Source organism: Oncorhynchus clarkii, unplaced genomic scaffold, assembly GCF_045791955.1.
Source record: "Oncorhynchus clarkii lewisi isolate Uvic-CL-2024 unplaced genomic scaffold, UVic_Ocla_1.0 unplaced_contig_6256_pilon_pilon, whole genome shotgun sequence".
NCBI classification, from domain to species: domain Eukaryota; kingdom Metazoa; phylum Chordata; class Actinopteri; order Salmoniformes; family Salmonidae; genus Oncorhynchus; species Oncorhynchus clarkii.
The window spans coordinates 43,526-57,476 of NW_027258367.1; the positions used below are offsets into that span (position 1 = coordinate 43,526).

The window sequence follows — 13,951 nt, forward strand, 5'->3', positions numbered from 1 at the left end:
TTTCACAAGGTTAGTCACATAATCAGTTATGTCGACACACATACAATTAACATTTTCTATTAGTCTGAATATTTTCATTTCATTAAATCATCAGTGGACCAACAATGCAAATGTCAACAATGGAACAAATGCATCACATCCAAATATCACTTGATTATCTGTAGTGCTGGAGGAATGACACACCCAGATAAACACAAAGAGTTTAAAAAAGGACCATTTAAATACATGGAACCTGATCTACTCTGTATTCAAACTGACAAACTCCATATTCAATTCATGTTTTCTAATAAAAACAAACAAATATATGTTGGAGTATACCCTGTACCATTTAATTTCATATGGTAAAGACAGGTAAACACATTCTCAGACAACAATATAAGACAATGGACAATGTGATGTGAAAAATGAGTTCACACACTAGGATAAGTAAGCATTCTCTCCTGTGTGGATTCTCACATGACTTTTAAGTGTCTGTGATGAGTAATATGTCTTCCCACAGTCTGAACATTTGTAAGGCTTCTCCCCTGTGTGCAGTCTCCTGTGTTCCTTCAGGCTTCCTAAATGGGTAAAACACTTTGAACACTGGGAGCAGTGGTAAGGCTTCTCCCCTGTGTGTATTCGCTCATGTACTCTCAGGCTTTCTAAAAGGCTAAAACTCTTTCCACACTGGCCACAATGGTATGGCTTCTCCCCTGTGTGTATTCTCTCATGTATTTTCAGGCTTCCTGACTGGCTAAAACTATTTCCACACTGGGCGCAATGGTATGGTGTCTCCCCTGTGTGTATTCGCTCATGAGCTTTGAGGGTGTCTAACCGCTTAAAACTCTTTCCACACTGGGAGCACGGGTGTGGCTTCGCTCCTGTGTGTATCCTCTCATGTCTTTTCATGCTAACTAAATGGTTAAAACTCTTCCCACAATGTGAGCAGTAGTAAGGCTTCTCCCTTGTGTGCAGTCTCATGTGTTCCTTCAGGCTTCCTGACTGGCTGAAACTCTTTCCACACTGGGCGCAAAGGTATGACTTCTCCCCTGTATGTATTCGCTCATGAACTTTCAGGCTTCCTGACTGGCTAAAACTATTTCCACACTGGGCACAATGGTATGGCTTCTCCCCTGTGTGTATTTGCTCATGGGTTTTGAGAGTGTCTAACCGCTTAAAATTCTTTCCACACTGGGAGCAATGGAAAGGCCTCTCCCGTGTGTGTGTTCGCTCATGAGCTTTCAGATTTCCTAAGTGGCTAAAACTCCTTCCACACTGGGTGCAATTTTGTGGCTTCGGTTCTGTGTGTCCCCTCTCATGTCTTTTCAGGCTTCCTAACTTGGTAAAACTCTTTCCAATCTGGGAGCAGAGGTGTCGTCTTGATGGTTTGGACGTCTCTGGTTCCTCCAAGTTTGGTTTTCCTCCTGCCAAAGACAGTGTTTATTTAAAGAGAGAACAGAATGAAATTTCCCCATGATAAAAGTGCTTGCTATGAGGTTTAATTCAAATCAGAGCCCTCAACCTGAGGCCAGTTTTCAAACATTTCATAATTTAAAACAAATTATGTTGTAGAGCTTCCTGGTAACTACTGATATGTTTGCATGACTTATCTTTATTTCTGTTTTACAAGTCAGAATACAAACAACTAGACAGTTCTATGACACCCAAGACATAATTGGATTCTATGTTCTACAGTTCTATGACACCCAAGACATAATTGGATTCTATGTTCTACAGTTCTATGACACCCAAGACATAATTGGATTCTATGTTCTACAGTTCTATGACACCCAAGACACAGACGACACAGATGTTGTTCCTATCATACAGGTGGTTGTAAATATATAACCTTCATAGCTGTATGATACAGAATGTGACCTACACACTTCCTTAAACATTAAATAACTAAAGAAGTAATTCTGTGTGGAAGTCCAAAACTTGGAGACAGACACAAAGCACATTAGTAACATCTCCCTTGACAGTTGTGGCATATCAAGAAGCTAATTAAACAGCATGATCATTACACAGGTGCCCCCTCAATATTACATTCAGACTGTAATGTAAAAAAACACGGAAAAAGTCAAGGGTTATGTATACTTTCCGAAGGCACCGTATATAGTGTATGTAATAATGTAGGCACCATGTATATAATAATGTAGGCACCGTGTATATAATAATGTAGGCACCGTATATAGAGTATATAATAATGTAGGCACCGTATATAGTGTATGTAATAATGTAGGCACCGTATATAGTGTATGTAATAATGTAGGCACCATGTATATAATAATGTAGGCACCATGTATATAATAATGTAGGCACCGTATATAGTGTATGTAATAATGTATGCACCATGTATATAATAATGTAGGCACTGTGTATATAATAATGTAGGCACCGTATATAGTGTATGTAATAATGTAGGCACCGTATATAGTGTATATAATAATGTAGGCACCATGTATATAATAATGTAGGCACCGTATATAGTGTATATAATAATGTAGGCACTGTGTATATAATAATGTAGGCACCGTATATAGTGTATGTAATAATGTAGGCACCGTATATAGTGTATATAATAATGTAGGCACCATGTATATAATAATGTAGGCACCGTATATAGTGTATATAATAATGTAGGCACCGTATATAGTGTATGTAATAATGTAGGCACCGTATATAGTGTATGTAATAATGTATATAGTGTATATAATAATGTATGCACCGTATATAGAGTATATAATAATGTAGGCACCGTATATAGTGTATATAATAATGTAGGCACCGTATATAGTGTATGTAATAAGTAATAATGTATATAGTGTATATAATAATGTATGCACCGTATATAGTGTATATAATAATGTAGGCACCGTATATAGTGTATGTAATAATGTAGGCACCGTATATAGTGTATGTAATAATGTATATAGTGTATATAATAATGTATGCACCGTATATAGAGTATATAATAATGTAGGCACCGTATATAGAGTATATAATAATGTAGGCACCGTATATAGTGTATGTAATAATGTAGGCACTGTATATAGTGTATGTAATAATGTATATAGTGTATATAATAATGTATGCACCGTATATAGAGTATATAATAATGTAGGCACCGTATATAGTGTATGTAATAATGTAGGCACCGTATATAGTGTATGTAATAATGTATATAGTGTATATAATAATGTATGCACCGTATATAGAGTATATAATAATGTAGGCACCGTATATAGTGTATATAATAATGTAGGGACCGTATATAGTGTATATAATAATGTAGGGACCGTATATAGAGTATATAATAATGTAGGCACCGTATATAGTGTATATAATAATGTAGGCACCGTGTATATAATAATGAAGGCACCGTATATAGTGTATATAATAATGTAGGCACCGTATATAGAAAGGCTTGTTCATTCACGTGTCATGAATTCATTATGACATTTATTTATTTTTTATTTTATCTTTATTTAACTAGGCAAGCCAGTTAAGAACAAATTCTAATTTTCAATGACGTCATAGGAACAGTTGGTTAACTGCCTGTTCAGGGGACGAACGACAGATTTGTACCTTGTCAGCTCGGGGATTTGATATTGCAACCTTCCGGTTACTAGTCCAACGCTCGAACCACTAGGCTACCCTGCCGCCCCACATCATCATATTTGTTCAATCACGTGTCATGAATTCATTATGACATCATCATATTTGTATATGTTTGACGTTACTTGTTTATGGTTCATTGAACAAACATGGGAAACTGTGTTTAGAACCTTTACAATGAAGATCTGTGAAGTTATTTGGATTTTTACAAAGTATCTTTGAAAGACAGGGTCCTGAAAAAAGATACGTTAATTTTTTTGTTGTGTTTATTTGTATATGTTTTACAGGTTGAAACGTGTTTTTTTTCTCTCAAACAAATAAAACAAATCCAGCTGCAAGACAAAAGCCATAACTTCAATAAAATAACAAATTAACTGGCAAAGCAGCAGAGCGAGGCCCGCATCCAGCAACGTCACGAGTCACGTTTTGCAGCTGTTTCAGTACAACACTACATGGAGAGAGAGGGAGAGCAGCTGTTTCAGTACAACACTACAGGGAGAGAGAGGGGGAGAGCAGCTGTTTCAGTACAGCACTACAGGGAGAGAGAGGGAGAGCAGCTGTTTCAGTACAACACTACAGGGAGAGAGAGGGAGAGCAGCTGTTTCAGTACAACACTACTACATGGAGAGAGAGGGAGAGCAGCGGGAAAAGTGGGAAATCTGAGGTTTGTAGTTTTTCAAGTCATTGCCTTTCGTATATAAAGTGTAAATTGGGTCATATTGCACTTCCCAAGGCTTCCACTAGATGTCAACAGTCTTTAGAACCTTGTTGCAGGATTCTACTATGAAGGGGGAGCGAATAAGAGCTGTTTGACTAAGGGGTCTGGCAGAATGCCTTGAGCTAAGTCATGAGCGCGGCCGTGAGCGAGCTGCGTTTCTTTTCATTTCTAAAGACAAAGGAATTGTCCGGTTGAAACATTATTGAAGATTTATGATAAAAACATCCTAAAGATTGATTCTATACATCTATACATTCTATACATGTTTCTACGAACTGTAATAGAACTTCTTTGACTTTTCGTCTGGACTTTCGTCTGGACTTGCCAGCGCGAGGCACAACATTACTGAACAAACTCTCCAATGTAAACTGAGATATTTGGATACAAATATGAACTTTATCCAACAAAACATACATGTATTGTGTAACATGAAGTCCTATGAGTGCCATCTGATGAAGATCATCAAAGGTTGGGGATTATTTTTATCTCTATTTCTGCCTTTTGTGACTCCTCTCTTTGACTGGAAAATGGCCCTATGTTTTTTTGTGACTAGGTGCTGACCTAACATAATCGTATGGTGAGCTTTCCCTGTGTAGCATTTTTGAAATTGGACACGATGGCTAGATTAACAAGAGTTTAAGCTTTAATTTGGTGTATTGCACGCGTGAATGTATGAAAGTTAAATATTTCCCAAAAATATTTTTCCATTTTGTTCTCTCTGCCATTTCAGCGGATGTTGTCGAGGGGTTCCGCTAGTCTTAAGAAGTTTTAAACACTTCACAACTAAGCACGCTGAAAACGAACAAGAGTTCTGCAGAGTTGCACACACTGTCAAACTTCTGCGCCAACCGATAGCACTTCCGGCTCTCTGTGGAGAGAGAACTCTGCTGGTTGTCCTGGTAACAGATACCAGTGGGCAGATCTATTGTATTTGTTCAAACTAAACTACAGCACTTACTTTGATGTGTGAAATCTAATCCGTTCTTCTCTGCTCCTCCTCTCACAGTTCCACTCAGCCCTGTTGTTTTCCTGCAGTCCACCAGCAGCCCAGACAACCTCTTCATACCCAGCAGTAAGGAGCTACCGGGATAGGCACAATACAGGGACTCAGGGAGGGAGGAAGGGCTAGCGTTGTCCTGGTAACCATAAAGAGGGGACACAAACACATACCATTATGGATGCTGATGTCAATGTTGACATAAAGTGCTTTACAGAAACCCAGCCCAGACCCAGAGAGAGCAAGCTGTATGCTAGACCAGACCAAGCTGTACCATCTGGTGTTCTGATCTGGAGAGACTCTTCTCTGCCTCGTCAGCATCAGGATGTTGTTGAGGCTCCGCAGAGGATCCACCATAGTCATGTCTCTCTCCTGTGTGAACTAGAACATTAAACAGGTGGTAAACTTATGATCTACTATTACAATCACAAAGGGTCTTACAAGAGGATTTGATATCTCTAAACAGGGCCTAAAATGCAAATGTTAAAGGGTTGTTCCACGAAATGGGTGCCTGTTGCATCCCTTTGATATTTAAGTAGACATCATGCACCAATATTGAACTTTAAAAGCCTGTTATATTAGATGAGGGGAACTTTAATATAGACCACATGGAGAATTATATGTAGGTACCGAATATAGTGTATATAATAATGTAGGCACCGTATATAGTGTATATAATAATATAGGCACCGTATATAGTGTATATAATAATGTAGGTACCGTATATAGTGTATATAATAATGTAGGCACCGTATATAATAATGTAGGCACAGTATATAGTGTATATAATAATGTAAGCACCGTGTATATAATAATGAAGGCACCGTATATAGTGCATTTAATAATGTAGGCACCATATATAGTGTATATAATAATGTAGGCACAGTATATAGTGTATATAATAATATAGGCACAGTATATAGTGTATATAATAATGTAGGCACAGTATATAGTGTATATAATAATGTAGGCACCATATATAGTGTATATAATAATGTAGGCACAGTATATAGTGTATATAATAATATAGGCACAGTATATAGTGTATATAATAATGTAGGCACAGTATATAGTGTATATAATAATGTAGGCACCGTATATAGTGTATTTAGTAATGTAGGCAGCGTATATAGTGTATATAATAATATAGGCATTGTATATAGCGTATATAATAATATAGGCACAGTATATAGTGTATATAATAATGTAGGCACCGTATATAGTGTATATAATAATGTAGGCACCGTATATAGTGTGGTGTGCTTTTTCCGTAAAGCTTTTTTGAAATCTGACACAGTGCTTGCATTAAGGAGAAGTATATATTTAATTCTATGCATAACACTTATATCTTTTATAAAATTTTATGATGAGTATTTCTGTAAATTGATTTGGATCTCTGCAAATTCGCCAGATGTTTTCGAGGCACAACATTACTGAACAAACGCTCCAATGTAAACTGAGATATTTGGATACTAATATGAACTTTATCCAACAAAACATACATGTATTGTGTAACATGAAGTCCTATGAGTGCCATCTGATGAAGATCATCAAAGGTTGGGGATTAATATTATCTCTAATTCTGCCTTTTGTGACTCCTCTCTTTGACTGGAAAATGTCTGTATGTTTTTTGTGACTAGGTGCTGACCTAACATAATCGTATGGTGAGCTTTCGCTGTATAGCATTTTTGAAATTGGACACGATGGCTAGATTAACAAGAGGTTAAGCTTTAATTTGGTGTATTGCACTCGTATGAAATTAAAATATTTCCCAAAAATATTTTTTCATTTCGCACTCTGCCATTTCAGCGGATGTTGTCGAGGGGTTCCGCTAGTCTTAAGAAGTTTTAAACACTTCACAACTAAGCACGCTGAAAACGAACAAGAGTTCTGCAGAGTTGCACACACTGTCAAACTTCTGCGCCAACCGATAGCACTTCCGGCTCTCTGTGGAGAGACAACTCTGCTGGTTGTCCTGGTAACAGATACCAGTGGGCAGATCTATTGTATTTGTTCAAACTAAACTACAGCACTTACTTTGATGTGTGAAATCTAATCCGTTCTTCTCTGCTCCTCCTCTCACAGTTCCACTCAGCCCTGTTGTTTTCCTGCAGTCCACCAGCAGCCCAGACAACCTCTTCATACCCAGCAGTAAGGAGCTACCGGGAGAGGCACAATACAGGAACTCAGGGAGGGAGGAAGGGCTAGCGTTGTCCTGGTAACCATAAAGAGGGGACACAAACACATACCATTATGGATGCTGATGTCACTGTTGACAAAGTGCTTTACAGAAACCCAGCCCAGACCCAGAGAGAGCAAGCTGTGTTCTAGACCAGACCAAGCTGTACCATCTGGTGTTCTGATCTGGAGAGACTCTTCTCTGCCTCGTCAGCATCAGGATGTTGTTCAGGCTCCCCAGAGGATCCACAATAGTCATGTCTCTCTCCTGTGTGAATGAGGACATCAAACAGATGGTAAACTTATGATCTACTATTACAATAACATAGAGTCTTACCAGAGGCATTAATATCTCTAAACAGGGCCTAAAATGCAAATGTTAAAGGGTTGTTCCATGAAATGGGTGCCTGTTGCGTCCCTTTGTTATTTTAAGTAGAAATGATGCACCAATATTGAATTTTAAAAGCCTGTTATATTAGATGAGGTGCACTTTAATATAGACCACATGGAGAATTAAATGTAGGCACCGTATATAGTGTATATAATAATGAAGTTACCGTATATAGTGTATATAATAATGTAGGCACCGTATATAGTGTATATAATAATGTAGGCACCGTATATAGTGTATATAATAATGTAGGTACAGTATATAGTGTATATAATAATTTAGGCACCGTATATAGTGTATATAACAATGTAGGCACCGTATATAGTGTATATAATAATGTAGGCACCGTATATAGTGTATATAATAATGTAGGCACAGTATATAGTGTATATAATAATTTAGGCACCATATATAGTGTATATAATAATGTAGGCACAGTATATAGTGTATATAATAATGTAGGCACCGTGTATATAATAATGAAGGCACCGTATATAGTGCATTTAATAATGTAGGCACCATATATAGTGTATATAATAATGTAGGCACGGTATATAGTGTATATAATAATATAGGCACAGTATACAGTGTATATAATAATGTAGGCACAGTATATAGTGTATATAATAATGTAGGCACCGTATATAGTGTATATAATAATTTAGGCACTGTATATAGTGTATATTATAATGTAGGCAAGGTATATAGTGTATATAATAATGTAGGCACCGTATATAGTGTATTTAGTAATGTAGGCAGCGTATATAGTGTATATAATAATATAGGCATTGTATATAGTGTATATAATAATGTAGGCACCGTATATAGTGTATATAATAATATAGGCATTGTATATAGCGTATATAATAATATAGGCATCGTATATAGCGTATATAATAATATAGGCACCGTATATAGTGTGGTGTGCTTTTTCCGTAAAGCTTTTTTGAAATCTGACACAGTGCTTGCATTAAGGAGAAGTATATATTTAATTCTATGCATAACACTTATATCTTTTATAAAATTTTATGATGAGTATTTCTGTAAATTGATTTGGATCTCTGCAAATTCGCCAGATGTTTTCGAGGCACAACATTACTGAACAAACGCTCCAATGTAAACTGAGATATTTGGATACTAATATGAACTTTATCCAACAAAACATACATGTATTGTGTAACATGAAGTCCTATGAGTGCCATCTGATGAAGATCATCAAAGGTTGGGGATTAATATTATCTCTAATTCTGCCTTTTGTGACTCCTCTCTTTGACTGGAAAATGTCTGTATGTTTTTTGTGACTAGGTGCTGACCTAACATAATCGTATGGTGAGCTTTCGCTGTATAGCATTTTTGAAATTGGACACGATGGCTAGATTAACAAGAGGTTAAGCTTTAATTTGGTGTATTGCACTCGTATGAAATTAAAATATTTCCCAAAAATATTTTTTCATTTCGCACTCTGCCATTTCAGCGGATGTTGTCGAGGGGTTCCGCTAGTCTTAAGAAGTTTTAAACACTTCACAACTAAGCACGCTGAAAACGAACAAGAGTTCTGCAGAGTTGCACACACTGTCAAACTTCTGCGCCAACCGATAGCACTTCCGGCTCTCTGTGGAGAGAGAACTCTGCTGGTTGTCCTGGTAACAGATACCAGTGGGCAGATCTATTGTATTTGTTCAAACTAAACTACAGCACTTACTTTGATGTGTGAAATCTAATCCGTTCTTCTCTGCTCCTCCTCTCACAGTTCCACTCAGCCCCGTTGTTTTCCTGCAGTCCACCAGCAGCCCAGACAACCTCTTCATACCCAGCAGTAAGGAGCTACCGGGATAGGCACAATACAGGGACTCAGGGAGGGAGGAAGGGCTAGCGTTGTCCTGGTAACCATAAAGAGGGGACACAAACACATACCATTATGGATGCTGATGTCACTGTTGACATAAAGTGCTTTACAGAAACCCAGCCCAGACCCAGAGAGAGCAAGCTGTGTTCTAGACCAGACCAAGCTGTACCATCTGGTGTTCTGATCTGGAGAGACTCTTCTCTGCCTCGTCAGCATCAGGATGTTGTTCAGGCTCCCCAGAGGATCCACAATAGTCATGTCTCTCTCCTGTGTGAATGAGGACATCAAACAGATGGTAAACTTATGATCTACTATTACAATAACATAGAGTCTTACCAGAGGCATTAATATCTCTAAACAGGGCCTAAAATGCAAATGTTAAAGGGTTGTTCCATGAAATGGGTGCCTGTTGCGTCCCTTTGTTATTTTAAGTAGAAATGATGCACCAATATTGAATTTTAAAAGCCTGTTATATTAGATGAGGTGCACTTTAATATAGACCACATGGAGAATTAAATGTAGGCACCGTATATAGTGTATATAATAATGAAGTTACCGTATATAGTGTATATAATAATGTAGGCACCATATATAGTGTATATAATAATGTAGGCACCATATATAGTGTATATAATAATGTAGGCACGGTATATAGTGTATATAATAATATAGGCACAGTATATAGTGTATATAATAATGTAGGCACAGTATATAGTGTATATAATAATGTAGGCACCGTATATAGTGTATATAATAATTTAGGCACTGTATATAGTGTATATTATAATGTAGGCAAGGTATATAGTGTATATAATAATGTAGGCACCGTATATAGCGTATATAATAATATAGGCATCGTATATAGCGTATATAATAATGTAGGCACCGTATATAGTGTATTAAGTAATGTAGACAGCGTATATAGTGTATATAATAATTTAGGCACTGTATATAGTGTATATTATAATGTAGGCAAGGTATATAGTGTATATAATAATGTAGGCACTGTATATAGTGTATATTATAATGTAGGCACCGTATATAGCGTATATAATAATATAGGCACCGTATATAGTGTGGTGTGCTTTTTCCGTAAAGCTTTTTTGAAATCTGACACAGTGCTTGCATTAAGGAGAAGTATATATTTAATTCTATGCATAACACTTATATATTTTATCAAATTTTATGATGAGTATTTCTGTAAATTGATTTGGCTCTCTGCAAATTCGCCAGATGTTTTCGAGGCATAACATTACTAAACATAACTCTCCAATGTAAACTGAGATATTTGGATATAAATATGAACTTTATCAAACAAAACATACACAATACATGTAACATGAAGTCCTATGAGTGCCATCTGATGAAGATCATCAAAGGTTGGGGATTAATATTCTCTCTAATTCTGCCTTTTGTGACTCCTCTCTTTGACTGGAAAATGTTTATATGTTTTTTGTGACTAGGTGCTCACCTAACATAATCGTATGGTGAGCTTTCGCTGTATAGCATTTTTGAAATTGGACACGATGGCTAGATTAACAAGAGGTTAAGCTTTAATTTGGTGTATTGCACTTGTGAATGTATGAAAGTTAAATATTTCCCAAAAATATTTTTCCATTTCGCTCTCTGCCATTTCAGCGGATGTTGTCGAGGGGTTCCGCTAGTCTTAAGAAGTTTTAAACACTTCACAACTAAGCACGCTGAAAACGAACAAGAGTTCTGCAGAGTTGCACACACTGTCAAACTTCTGCGCCAACCGATAGCACTTCCGGCTCTTTGTGGAGAGAGAACTCTGCTGGTTGTCCTGGTAACAGATACCAGTGGGCAGATCTATTGTATTTGTTCAAACTAAACTACAGCACTTACTTTGATGTGTGAAATCTAATCTGTTCTTCTCTGCTCCTCCTCTCACAGTTCCACTCAGCCCCGTTGTTTTCCTGCAGTCCACCAGCAGCACAGACAACCTCTTCCTACCCAGCAGTAAGGAGCTACCGGGAGAGGCACAATACAGGGACTCAGGGAGGGAGGAAGGGCTAGCGTTGTCCTGGTAACCATAAAGAGGGGACAAAGACACATATCATTATGGATGCTGATGTCACTGTTGTCATAAAGTGCTTTACAGAAACCCAGCCCAGACCCAGAGAGAGCAAGCTGTATGCTAGACCAGACCAAGCTGTACCATCTGGTGTTCTGATCTGGAGAGACTCTTCTCTGTCTCGTCAGCATCAGGATATTGTTCAGGCTCCCCAGAGGATCCACAATAGTCATGTCTCTCTCCTGTGTGAACTAGAACATCAAACAGGTGGTAAACTTATGATCTACTATTACAATCACAAAGGGTCTTAGACGAGGCATTGATATCTCTAAACAGGGCCTAAAATGCAAATGTTAAAGGGTTGTTCCACTAAATGGCCTGTTGCATCCCTTTGATATTTAAGTAGAAATTATGCACCAATATTGAATTTTAAAAGCCTGTTATATTAGATGAGGGGAACTTTAATATAGACCACATGGAGAATTATATGTAGGCACCGTATATAGTGTATATAATAATGTAGGCACCGTATATAGTGTATATAATAATGTAGGCACCGTATAGTGTATATAATAATGTAGGCACCGTATATAGTGTATATAATAATGTAGGCACCGTATAGTGTATATAATAATGTAGGGACCGTATATAGTGTATATAATAATGTAGGCACCGTATATAGTGTATATAATAATAATAATAGAGGCTCCCCAGAGGATCCACGATAGTGGATGGTAAACTTATGATCATCTATTGCAATCATAGAGTCTTACAAGAGGCATGCATATGTCTAAAATGGCCACTTTCATCATGATTTCCTAAAATATTGTTTGTGATGCAAATGTAAAAGGGGTCGTTCCACAAAATGGGTGGCTTTTGCATCCCTTTGTTATTTTAAGTAGAAAATATGCACCAATATAGAATTTTAAAAACCTGTTATATTAGATGAGGGGAACTTTAATACAGACCACATGGAGAATTCAATACATCTAATTGAAAAGTCCCTAAAATATATGAACCAATGGCAGATTGACCCTTTAACAATTCCTACAGTACTGAACAACATATTCAAGTGTAGAACTTCAGTAGAATGCCACTTTAAAACCACACATTAGTTCAACAACGGCATAGTGTGTCCCTGTTAAAGACAGTACTCACTGGTGTTAATCTGATCTTCTGTCTCCTCCTCTTTCACTCCCAAAATGTCTTCCTCCTTCAACTTTATTGAGACAGCATCCTCTTCCTCTCTAAAAGGTTCTTTCTCTTCTTTCACTATAACAGCCTCCTCTTCCTCCTTTTTCATTCTGGAAGGTTCTTCCTCTCCTTTCACAGTCATATCCTCCTCTTCTTCTTCTTCTTTCACGACAATGTTCATCGCCAGAGATTCTTTCTCCGTACAGCAGACCTCTTCTTCTTTAGCAGGGGAGTAGTTTAGTGAACTCGTGGTCAGTGATGTTAGCCTGCTAGCATTAGCGACTAGCCTAGTGCTAGGCTCAGCAACAATCTTTAACAAGTTTGCAAATTGAACATGCAAATTAGGTTCAAGTTAACCAGTTAATACGTCAACTGAACTGCATTTACAACACTGAGATTACATAATGTACATTAACATGGTCTAAAGCGTCAATCTTCCAGTTTTAGGTTGGCTACTAAGCTACCGAGGTGGTTGAAAGAGTTGGCGCCTTGTTGTTCCTGAAGAAGCGTCCGGCCAGTCCATTATACGTCACGCAAGAATCATCACCCGAAAGACGCCCATCGCCATCTGCTGACTGGAGTGAGTAACGCAGTTTAGAAACAATAGTTACGACACTTTTTGTGTTGGAAAGAACGTCATAATTTAACAATAAGCTGATATATCTTCTCTTACGTCTTACAAATAATAAGTTCCTGTTCACAGACGTAGAAGCTTAATATGAATATGTAGATAATGAATAAATACTTCTGTGCCGCCATCCTGTCAGAAGGTAACAGACTGTTTTATTACAGTGGTACCGATGGATTTTCATTGTGTTCCATGGTGTTTATCGCCCCCTAGTGGAGGTTCCTGGTACTTAGAAAGACTGTACGGAAACAGTAAGTAGAGAATTCGTTCTGCGCACATAGAAGCAGCGCTACGGTTCAGTCTTTCAGTGCAGTTATTTCTTGTCACGCTTCATCCTCGGAAAATATTTGTTTGTAAGTTCGATTCA

The 13,951-nt window shown here is 37.5% G+C and overlaps 1 protein-coding gene across 2 annotated transcripts; it reads right to left on the reverse strand.

Annotated features, from left to right (window-relative positions):
* Positions 1–324: 324 nt before the first annotated feature.
* On the reverse strand, positions 325–13,453 carry LOC139396815 (zinc finger protein 436-like). Of its 2 annotated transcripts, XM_071143731.1 has the most exons (10): positions 12,921–13,453; positions 11,907–12,013; positions 11,594–11,771; positions 9,897–9,994; positions 9,584–9,761; positions 7,661–7,758; positions 7,350–7,527; positions 5,587–5,693; positions 5,226–5,451; positions 1,086–1,403 (listed from the first exon to the last, which is right to left on the reverse strand). In XM_071143731.1, exons 1-9 carry the CDS (start codon positions 13,135–13,137, stop codon positions 5,251–5,253), a joined length of 1,362 nt encoding a protein of 453 aa, XP_070999832.1. In that variant the 5' UTR covers positions 13,138–13,453; the 3' UTR covers positions 1,086–1,403; positions 5,226–5,250. The 2 variants fall into 2 exon arrangements, with proteins under 2 accessions (XP_070999833.1, XP_070999832.1); XM_071143732.1 differs by lacking the exons at positions 7,350–7,527; positions 7,661–7,758; positions 9,584–9,761; ... (1 more) ...; positions 11,594–11,771; positions 11,907–12,013 and having other exon boundaries at positions 325–1,403; positions 5,274–5,451; positions 12,921–13,437.
* Positions 13,454–13,951: the final 498 nt, after the last annotated feature.

What these genes read in the sequence shown, in the direction of transcription:
- LOC139396815 (XM_071143732.1), bottom strand. Translation starts at nt 13,137, where the DNA reads ATGAACATTGTCGTGAAAGAAGAAGAAGAAGAGGAGGATATGACTGTG. An exon ending in AGAAGATCAGATTAACACCA is followed by an intron (nt 5,694 to 12,920) that starts GTGAGTACTGTC and finishes TTAATGTTCTAG; the next exon opens with TTCACACAGGAGAGAGACAT. An exon ending in CCAGATCAGAACACCAGATG is followed by an intron (nt 5,452 to 5,586) that starts GTACAGCTTGGT and finishes TATGGTTACCAG; the next exon opens with GACAACGCTAGCCCTTCCTC.